The 10409-nt window shown below is 45.3% G+C and overlaps 1 protein-coding gene across 2 annotated transcripts; it reads right to left on the minus strand.

Annotated features, from left to right (window-relative positions):
- Positions 1-37: 37 nt before the first annotated feature.
- Positions 38-9148, minus strand: M6pr (mannose-6-phosphate receptor, cation dependent). 2 transcript variants are annotated; one of them, XM_055607950.1, is made up of 7 exons: positions 8813-9148; positions 5351-5589; positions 4517-4683; positions 2875-2984; positions 2483-2613; positions 1646-1772; positions 38-1492 (listed from the first exon to the last, which is right to left on the minus strand). In XM_055607950.1, exons 2-7 carry the CDS (start codon positions 5524-5526, stop codon positions 1370-1372), a joined length of 834 nt encoding a protein of 277 aa, XP_055463925.1. In that variant the 5' UTR covers positions 5527-5589; positions 8813-9148; the 3' UTR covers positions 38-1369. The 2 variants fall into 2 exon arrangements, with proteins under 2 accessions (XP_055463925.1, XP_055463924.1); XM_055607949.1 differs by having other exon boundaries at positions 5351-5527; positions 8813-9147.
- Between the last annotated feature and the right edge of the window lie 1261 nt (positions 9149-10409).

Raw genomic sequence — 10409 nt, forward strand, 5'->3', positions numbered from 1 at the left:
TGCATTCCATTCTCGACACAAATGACAAAAGCCAACATGTTTTGTATGTTTTTTAATTATTGTGTTTTTGTACAAAAAGTGGTATATTATTTTCATTTAAAACATGGGGGAAGGATGCAAACAACACATGAGATACGGTTTTTAAAAATAACATTATTTTTCTGTATAGAAAGAAAACAAAAACCCCACTATCATTGCAAAAGTATTGAGAAGTTAGAATGACACCATTTCACTTTCTTCTCTAAAGGTAACAAATGGTCCTGCCTTTACCACATCTCCTGTGTTCAGATTAGCTGTGTTCTTACTTAATGGCCTAGGAATTCACTATTACAGAGAGATCAGCTTGTGAGTCTGGGCACATGGTCTAAACAGAAAGGAGGAGAGGATTAAAACCTTTTCCCCTAGGTGAGAAAGTAAGACACTTCCCTGAGCCAGCAGGAGGGACAGGCACAGCAGTGTTCCCCACCCACAGTAGGGAACTGCAGAGCCCTCCTCGTCCACTTCTGCTCCTGTTCCCTTTCTTTAAGATTGGGAAAAATACAAAAAGCCAAACTACAGACCTGTGAGAAAAGTGCAAAACAAGTTTAGTACTAGTAGAGGAAGTGAGCAAAAACAGGTTTGCCAGCTTTTACTACAAACAGGAAAACCAAGGAGATCCCAACACAAGCTGACACAGGTTCGAGGACCTCCAGAGCATGGTCTTGTTTCCTTTAGGGCTGCTTGATTAGGCGTTTGGGCCTGATATACATACAGATTGGGCCTAACACAGACTTACCACCTCAGTCCAGGGCCCAATTCAAGCTGTTAAGTCGCCCAAAGACATATAAACAATGTGATGGCACCTTAGAGTCCTACAGTTGGGAAGTTTCACATTTTTTCCTGTTCTAATCCCACACAAGGGACAATCAGGTGACTGACTCCAGGCTCAACGCAAACAGGAGTTATTGGGTTACAGTCAGGCAAGCACTGCAAAGCAGCTCTACACAATCATTCTCATGAGACTGCTGTAGGGCAGAAACAACGTGAAGCAAGCAAAGGTACAAGTAATCTTTGCTTTTTTAATTAAAGAAATCCAGTGTCTCAACTTGTGAAAATGTTTAGACAGCTAGGGCCTGTGCCTTTCTGCCTATTTAACTGTCCTTGCTCTTCCTGGGGTGCAAAAGTAGGCCCCCCAGGCCCTATGTCTACCTTCCACACCTGTGCAGAGGAAAATTAATAGGAGCAGAGGGACGCAATTTAGGGACAAATCAAAAGCAGTTGGAAAGCAAGAATTAATGGCAAAGCGAGAGATGAGAAGCGGCGCTTGAGAAGTCTGGTTGAGAATGCTTTGGTTTGGGGACCCAAGAGGCGGTTGGACCTTAAAAGTGCATCACATTGGTAGCAAATGATCATCCCTTTCTTCTGACTCTTCCCCCAGCTGGTCATCCCCAACTCCACGATATGCAGCAGGCACGTTACGGGGTTTTGAGCGGCACACAAAGTCACAGCCATCCTGTAGGGGGGAAAAACAACCATAAGATAATCTTAATTATCTATTTCAGAGTGAAACATGATAAGGTTTCAGACTGTGACAACTGGTTTTCTCCAGGGACCAATAAGAAAGCACCCGAAGTTCAAGGCTTAACCCAAATTAACTGCTACTTACAGCTACCAGGTTGCCAAGATCTTGCCAGAAAGCCAAATGAGGAAACTGCTCCATTCCCTTGGCTCCCACTACCAGTCGCTGGTATAAGAAACCCCCAATGATGTAGACAGCAACCAGTGATGCAAATCTGGAGAGGAAAAAAAAAAAAAAGACACTTAAGATTTATCAACCCTGAAGCAGTAATAGCTATTTAGAAGGCTAAGGCTAACCTTTATATTCAGCATTAGCTGTCCTAAGCTGTATGCTATAAACACAAGCAAAAGGACTCATAGCTCCTCAAAAAACCTGCTAGGAGTGCTATCAGTCAGAAAGACAGTGAGTCTAACAGCCTGGAATTAATAAACAGGATTCTGTTTCTTAATTCTACTGAAGTAATAAATTGGACAGTACTGAAATCTGTCCACCCTTCCTCGGAAAAGCACAAGCAGGGTATGGTGGTGGACGCCTTTAATTCCTGCACTTGGGAGGCAGAGGCCAGCTTAGTCTACATAGTGAATTCTAGGCCAGGCCAGACAGAACTACACAGTAAGAAAAGAAAAAAAAGCATCTCCAAATGCAAATATTTATTTGAACTAAACACTTAATTCCTTTCATTTTTAAAAAGTCAGGTCTGAGAGGCAAAGGCAGGTGATATTTCTTGAGTCTGAGATCAGCTATAGCTCCACAGTTGAGACCATTGAGCACAGACCTCATGCATACTGATCAAACACTGCCACCAAGCTACATCCCCCAGCTTCGTTTCTTTCAACTTGTATGGTCTGTTATTTTCGAGTCAGTCAGCTTTAATTTCGTATATGCAAACACATGGATGGTACTGAGAGGGTAGAAAGTACTCACATGACAAGTAAGATAGAGCCCACACTGAGGTGTGAGGCCTCTGGTGAACAGGCTAGGCTGCTATCCATTTCAAAGAGGTAGAAACAATCTTGAACTTTGCCTCGTTCTTCAGACACTGGGTTAAAATTGTCCTGATGATGAGAGGTCCAAATAGTAATTCTGTATAAGATGTTTTCTTTCAACTGGCATCCAACAAACAAGACTACCCTCAATAAATAAATGAATACCAACCCCTTGCTGTTCCTGGTTCAGTAGCCTATTCTCCTTGTAAGGAGACTCTGGCACACTGAAAATCTGAATTAGTTTTCTCATGTCCACTCCACAGGCCTGTCCTGTTAACCCCCTTCTCTCCGGTCAGTTCTTTGAATCTTCTACACCCCAGGATATCTTACCGCTAGAGTGTGCCGATTGCAGGAGATCATCACCACTGCACGCCGCTGCTCTTTGCCACAGTGGTTGTCGTATTCGTCACCCCCTTTATATATCAGCATGATCCAATTACCTGAGGAAGGACAAGAATAATAGCGCTATGGAGTGCAGGGGAGGCAGAGGCAACAATGGGTAGCAGGGCAGAGTGGAACGAGCCACCGATACTGCTTGTAATTAATGCTAACTGGTATGATCTCTGTATCTGAATGGTAAGCTAAAAACTTTCTTTTAAAAGACGAGTTTTTCCTCTATAGCTTTGGCTGGCCCTAACTAATTATATAGACCCGGCTGGTCTCAGACTTGTGATCTTCCTGCCTTAGCCTCCCAAGGTTTGGGGTTATAGGCATGAGCCACCATGCCTGGCCTTAAAACTTGTTTCTTAACAAAACTTTGTGGTCTCTTGTTTTATATAGTGAAGAACCAGATATTTAAGATTAATCTTACTTTTTACATTAAAGGTGGGCAACAGAATGTGTAAAAACAGTTGCTATCCACACTTTTAATAGTGATGAACATTTTTTCAACACAAAGCAAAGGGAGAAGCCCAAGATGGCACAGATAAATTCAAAGTGGATGGTTTATTGAGTTGGGAATACACTTCTCTTAGCATTTACTATGTTAAAAATCCTTTGCAAAATATTGTTTGACTGACAACCATGTGAAATGAGTATGTAAGGATTCTTTCAACTTTGTACATGAGAAAATAAGATTTTAAAATCAGTGAGCTGGTACCTCAGAACCATCTGTGGTGGTCCAAATAAGAATGGCCCCCACAGGCTCAACTATCCCCGAGGTGATAGCGGACAAACCTCTGACACTATAAGGCTCCAATTAAACGCTTTCCTTCATAACATTACCTCGGTCACGGTGTCTCTTCACAGCACTACAACAGTAACTAAGACACCATCACATTAGAAAATGATAGTTGGGTACAGAATGCACTCATTTGTGTTTTATTTTATTCTTTACGTAGTGAATATCTAGATTGAATAATTTATCTGTTTATGGGAAGAAACCGTACCACAGGTATTCTCTTCCAGCATACTTTCATTACATTGAAAAATACAACTGTTAGTACGAGTAGGAGGAGAAAAATTTCCCCCTTAAATAGACTTACTGGCTTGTCCCTCTGCCCCAAAAAAAGAAATCTTAAAATTCAGTATTGGCAAAATGATTAAGTTGACGAGAGATGGTGGTGGCTGGTGTGGAACTCAAGTATTTGGGTAAGTAGAAGGACTCCAGGCTATGTAAAATTCTGGCTAGATTCAGATTCATTTTTCATTCTCAGTCTTTCACATTCTCTTTTTCCATCCCCTGCCTTTCTTTTCGTGGCACCGAGGATCAAAGCCAGAACGTCAGAGCTTTCTGCTTGTGGGCAAATGCTCTACCTTGAATTGTATCCCCTACGCTATCTTCTTTTTGTGAAAGCTTTGTACTGCCTTCAAACAGTGGCGGCCCGAGCAGCTGTGCAACTAGGCCCTGTGAGTTACAGTCCTCGGTGGCCCAGGTTCCATATAACATGCCGTCCTCAATAAGCGGGGGAAGGCCAACACATGCAGGGTTCCTGGAGGACTGACTTGGATTAGTCGGCAGGAATTATCTTACTTCCATTGAAGACGTGAGTCTCGTTGATTCGCCCAACCACTGTCTCCTTCCCATTGTTTTTGCTGATCTGCACCAGGCCTGCTCCAGAGGAGTGGTTGCCAGCTTCCCGGCATACTCGGAATTTATAGCTGTATGTGTCTGAGCCCTGGCCCACAGTACTCTCAAAACTACAGAGGAAAAGAACAGTATTACCACTACTTTTCATGCTCGGGAAAAGCCAGACCCCTCCTTCTCATCAAAGGCACATTTGCTGATTATGAGTTATTTATGGTCCCACAGGCTGTCCTACTTGTTGATTATAGGAAGTTCAAATATACCACCCAAGACAGCAATACATTCTAGAATACCTATTCTAGTTATGCAAAAATGTTGGCTGTTTCCCCACAGCAAGGGTCTGTCTGTGTTCACGGGACAGTCCCATGTTGAAGGGTCATTTTCATGTTTATATATCTGAAAGTTCCCGGAACTGAGGAAGACATACTTAGACATGTATAAATTTAAATGTGTCTGTGTGATGATTCTAAAGTCTGATTATATGAAGCTGTCAAGTAATGTTCTGGTTTCTACAAGCTGGTGTTTTAGACCCAGCCTTTAGAAAGTGATACTTTTCTGTGGAAAAGATAAGAGAAACACACATGGTCACATGGCTGTAAATTTGCTATCATTAAAGAGGGTAATGTATTACAGTCAAATAAAACTAATACCGCTGAAGTTCAGATCAGAACCTGTATCATTTATGCACTCCTGCCACATTAAGCTGAAGCAAAGTCAGTAAGAGGAGAAGACCCTTAATAAAGACAGTTTCTTAAACACTTACAGGTTCTTCTCATCTACCTTTTGTTAAACAGCGGCCGTAACCTCTCCAGGAGAGCCACCTCTTTCTCTGACTCCTTATCCTTTTCTCCTACCAGGTCACAAGATTTTTCTTCTGTTTGCCAGGATTCTCTCACAGCCAGAGCTAGGAGTAGCAACAACAGTTCAGTCCTCCAGCAGCCGGAGAAGGGGAACATCCTTTTTCAGAGTGTGTTGGAGGTGAAGGCAGGATCAAGAGAGAGAAAACAAGATGAATCACACTACCAAAAAAAAAAAAGTAATGGTATTTTGATTATACGAAAGCATGAATCTGCTTCAAAACAAACTATGGGGCCTAGTACTGTCAGACTCAGAGGCAGTTGGATCTCGGGGAGTTTTAGGCCAGCAAGAGACTTTAGTGAGAGACCGTTTCAATAACCTCTAAAACACAAAAACCCAACAAAACAAACTGTGGGGGAAAGAAGAAGAAAAGAATTATGATAGCTAGGATGCAACCATCTTTGCTTTGTTATTATTTGATGAAAATTTACATTGTAGTACTCCATTTTTATTTTTTGTTTGTTTGAGACAGGGTTTCTCTGTGTAGTGTTGGTTGTCCTGGACTTGGTTTGTAGACCAGGCTGGCCTCAAACTCATGGAGATCCAGCTGCCTTCCTAAGTGCTGGGATTACAGGCATGTGCCGCCATGCCTGGCTATAGGAGTATGCCATTTTTCAAAGTTACATACTAGTTTACAAATAAAGCTTAAGCTTAAGTCAGTGGCCTTCCCTAAAACATTTCAATCATAATTTACACAGATCCTTGACCATGTCTAGCTTGAAGTTATTATGAAAGACGTGAGGTAGAGAGAGAAGACAGACTGTGTTGGATCCTGACATGTCAGTATCCTGGGAGTATCCAATAACCTTTCTTCACATCCACTGGAAGCGCCGTGAAGCAGTGTGAAACGCCCTCAGCACCTTCACTCACCTCAATTACTTAAGCGCCACTTCTCTGAAAAAATAAAATAAAAACAAAAACCCCACCCAATCATAGATGAAAACTCACTGGGTCAAAATGAGGGATCACAAGGCTTCCAAAATCTACCTCAGCCTCTCCCAAGTCACAGATCTCAAGGGCTTCTAGACTCTGGGTGAGTTGGCTGTCTTTCTATACTCTAAAGTTCCCCGTGGGTTCACTGTGTGTTATTCTAACAGCCCTATCCACCCTATGGCGCGTGGGACACATATATCCCCAGATAGCTGTGGATGCAGCCCAACATATTTATGGATGACAATGTCGTCTTTCAGTGTTGAAAAGTTGGGTATCCCCATCTCCTATCCATTAGTAACACTTTAGGACACTGTTATTTTCCAATGGTTTCACAGTTTTTTTCCGAGACATTTTACTCTTCTGGACTCTCCTCACAACAAGAAAATGAAAGCTCAGACTCTGTGATCTAAGTGCATTTTCCTTCTCCCTGAAACTCACATCTGAGCTTCTATTTCCCACATGCAAGGAGGGGACAACACACGCTTGGGAACTTACCCACCTGACTTCACAGACCCCAAACATCAAATCACTACAGTAATACAAAACAAGGCATTTCCACACAGTAATTACAGGTAGTGGAGGGGTCAAAGGCTCTTCTGATACATCTCAAATATGAGACAGGACATAGTAGAGTGACAGTCTTCGGCTGGGCACTGCCTGAAATACTTAATTTACATTAACTAACCAATCCTCCCCAAACCTTACACAGTAAAAGCGAACTGCCTCTATATCACAAATAAAAACCAAACAACAAAACAAATACCACGGACAAGGATAACGCATAAGCAAGACAGCTGGCTGCAGAGCTCAAGGTACATGCGTCACTGTCACCTACATCTTCCATCGTAATTTTCTGGGATGCGAGGGGGGGAGGGGGGAGATCCACACAGAGCTGCCCTTTCTTCTCTTCAAAACAAGGCAGGAAGGGGAAGTAGGCTCCTCATGGGGTTAACTGGAGTGTACCTAAGGCTTAGGCTCTGGCCTTCCCTAAGCTCACTTGTTGCTCAACATGCAGCTTAACCAGTCAACTCACTGAGGGCGCCTTTGTGGACTGGCTGGCTGCCACCTTCCTCAAGCTCTCTCAGGGTCTAACTTAAAATGTTAACATTCTGGGCTCTGAAGATTTGTTCCCCAGGAGCGTATTCTGGAGGAATGCTCTCAGAGAATGAAGGCTGTGCAGTCTGGCCTGAAAGTTAGTTCCTCATTTGTTAACTGTTGCTGCTTTCTCTTCCCAAAACAGGGAAAAAGAATTTCACAAAACGGGGGACAGGAACGAAGGATTAAAACAAGCTGCGGTGGGCTTCAGAGGAGCTGCGCTGCTTGTCATCTGCTTGTTTGTTCAGAAAGTTGGAAGAATACTTCTCCATTCTTTCCAGCCTAAGACCTGACTGTAAGTTTGAGCAGCTTCTCTTTGATTCGGTGTGGTGTAAGCCCTGAACTGTTCCGTATCCGAGAAGAGTGGAGATGAGGGGACTGACAAGAGTTGCCTACGGAGTTACTTGTCCCAGGTCACACAAATATGAAACGAGTGCAGTCCCTGGAGCAACCTGGATGACTAATGACACGAAGGCGTTTGTCGGCGAACTTCTGATACACACGGGCCCAAGGAGAGGACAGTATGAAGCTGAAGTTGGGCAGTCTCTTTTTAATGTGGTCAAACAGATCCTCAAAGTGCAAGCACTTGTCTCGATGTTGTGAAACAGGATCTTATGATCTTGACAATTCCCCTTCAACTTTCTAATTCTATAGAGACAGATCAACTGGCAATGCTGAAACCTCCTTCTTCACGGGAGGGCCAACGACTAAGTTAGGGACTGGGAAACGGCTGACATCACTTAGTCTTGCACTCACGGCCATTTTCCATGTTCTAACGGAGGGCTTTATTTTCTTCCTCCCGGTTCAACACTTTTTAAAGATCGGTCTCAACTGGCAGAGAGGCCCAGTGCTGAAAGTGCCTCAAGGAGGTAGTTCTATGCTTCAAACTCCTCACAAGAAGAAACACAAGAAACTCCCTCAGTTGTTCTTTTCCATACCAAGCTAATAACACTTTCCCCGAAACTTCTTCCAGGATTCTGGAAATCCTCGCCTTCCATCTGCTCCAAGCCACACCTTCCCCCAAACGACGCCACGATGCCCTTTTACCCCCACGATACAGGTCAAAATTCTCTCCACAAGCATTCAGTAACACTTCGCATGTTTCCACAAGTGGGCACTTCCCCCCCTCATCTTCACAACATCTTCAATTCCTCTCTGGTCTTGGAAGTCCTCCTCCCCACTCCCAGTAGCCTGACGCTCTCCGTCCTCACGCCTTTCGCCTCCATTCGGCCCTAGGGCTCCCTAGCAGGACCTCCACGCTAGAACCAGGGCCAAGTGAGCCTCCTGGTCTCCTCTCCGTCCGCGGAGAAGCGTGCAAGGACCCCAGCCCGCCTCCTCCACGCCCCCCACACTCACGTGTCTGGGGAGAACGCAGCAGCCGAAGCTCAGAAGGCCCCAGGAATGTGCCTCTGGGGTTGGGAAACGCAGCCGGAGAGCGGGGCTCGGGGGGCGCAGACCCCAGTCCCTTGGTTCCTGTCTGCGGCCAGCGCTCCCCTCCGTGCTGCGCTGCGCCCCGCTCCAGAAACCGGAAACAGGAAGCGGCGGGAGGCTGCTGAGCAACTGCTCCGCCCACCGGACCCCACGGCATGTGACCGCAGAACCTCCGCGCTCCGTTCTTCCCTCCCAACGCTGATTGGTCAGCAGCCTAGTTCGCTCTGCCCCTGTCCCATCAACCCCGATCCCTCCGAGGTCACGAAGATCCGTTTCTCCTCTTGGGGTCGCCTTTCTACCGGTGAGGCTCGAGCCCCGCCTCCACAGACTCCCGGCTGGCGCCCCCCCCACCCCCCCGCCGCTCACGCGGGGGTCACGCGCCAACTGTCCCCGCGCGCAGGGCTCTCTGGGAATTGTAGTTCCTAGGGCTCTTCTGCGGCCGTGGGGCGCTTCGGTGAGGTGCTGTTCTGCCGTCCGCCGCCTGGGGTCGCTCCGGGTCTGCAGTTGACTCAGCCACCGGGACCCCGGAACGTCAGGGTCCTGCGTGTCCTGGTTTTCTTAACCCCTTTATTCAGAATTTTCTTGTTATGTCGGGACGTGCTATGGTTACCGTCACCTCCGCAATGGCTCTGTCCCCTGGTAGCACCTTGCTACAGAAGCACACTCTCTTTATCAAAGGTGCCTGCCCTCCCTGGGGGTGCCGATCCTCTAAGGTTCTTCTCGGGCTCCTTGGATTTATTAGCCGCTGTCTGAAGCCCTACTTGCTCTTACAACTCCGTCTGAAACTTAATTATTATGGCTTCCCGGAGTCACTCCCCAGGTTCCTAATTTCTTCCTCTGAAAGTTCTTTCGGCTTTTGACTCTTACAGACCTCTTGTCTGCACTTCCTTCTGCTTAAATAAAAAGTATTGTGTTTGAAACTGCTGTCATGTCCCATACTTTTTTTTTTTTTTAATAAAGGTTAACTTAAGAATTTTAATACATTTTAATCAAAATATAATGACTTCCCTTTCCTTCCTGTCTTCAGTTCTTCCAAAGACCTGGCTTTTTCCACGTCCTTCCTCAAAGTGATAGCCTCTTTTTCTTTAGTAATCAGTGTTACATATTATATGCGCAAATACATTACAACCTGCTGAGTCTATTTTTGTTGTTTGTGTGTCTATGGTTTTGAGGATGATCGCTTCATATGAGATAGCCACTTGGGGGCTCATCTCTTCCACAGTCATTATTTTCCTGTGGTTCTTGGTTTAGGGGTGGGGCATGTAAGCTTCCTCTCCTTCTCATGTTAGCATATCTGTTGATAACGCTGGGGGTTCAGATCTTGCTTATGCGGCCATTTCTATGATAGACTGGTTCACATCACACTTCCTGGTATTCCAGCTCTGACAGTCTTTCCAGTCCCCCTTTTCCTCCTGGTCCCTGAGCCAAAGATGCAGGAGCTGTTATGCAGAGGTATCATCCCCTAGGGCTTGTCAGTCTCTGCTTTGTGTCCTGTCATGGTTTTCTGTGATGCCCTGTCGAG

Source organism: Psammomys obesus, unplaced genomic scaffold, assembly GCF_907164565.1.
Source record: "Psammomys obesus unplaced genomic scaffold, mPsaObe1.curated_primary_1811, whole genome shotgun sequence".
Classification (NCBI taxonomy): domain Eukaryota; kingdom Metazoa; phylum Chordata; class Mammalia; order Rodentia; family Muridae; genus Psammomys; species Psammomys obesus.

Bases quoted from the DNA above. Each gene is read 5' to 3' on its own strand.
- M6pr (XM_055607950.1), bottom strand. From the start codon at position 5,526: ATGTTCCCCTTCTCCGGCTGCTGGAGGACTGAACTGTTGTTGCTACTC. The intron at 2,614-2,874 runs GTAAGATATCCT...TCTCATCATCAG, and splicing joins GCAATCGGCACACTCTAGCG to GACAATTTTAACCCAGTGTC. The intron at 1,773-2,482 runs GTGAGTACTTTC...TTTCCTCTCCAG, and splicing joins GGCTCTATCTTACTTGTCAT to ATTTGCATCACTGGTTGCTG.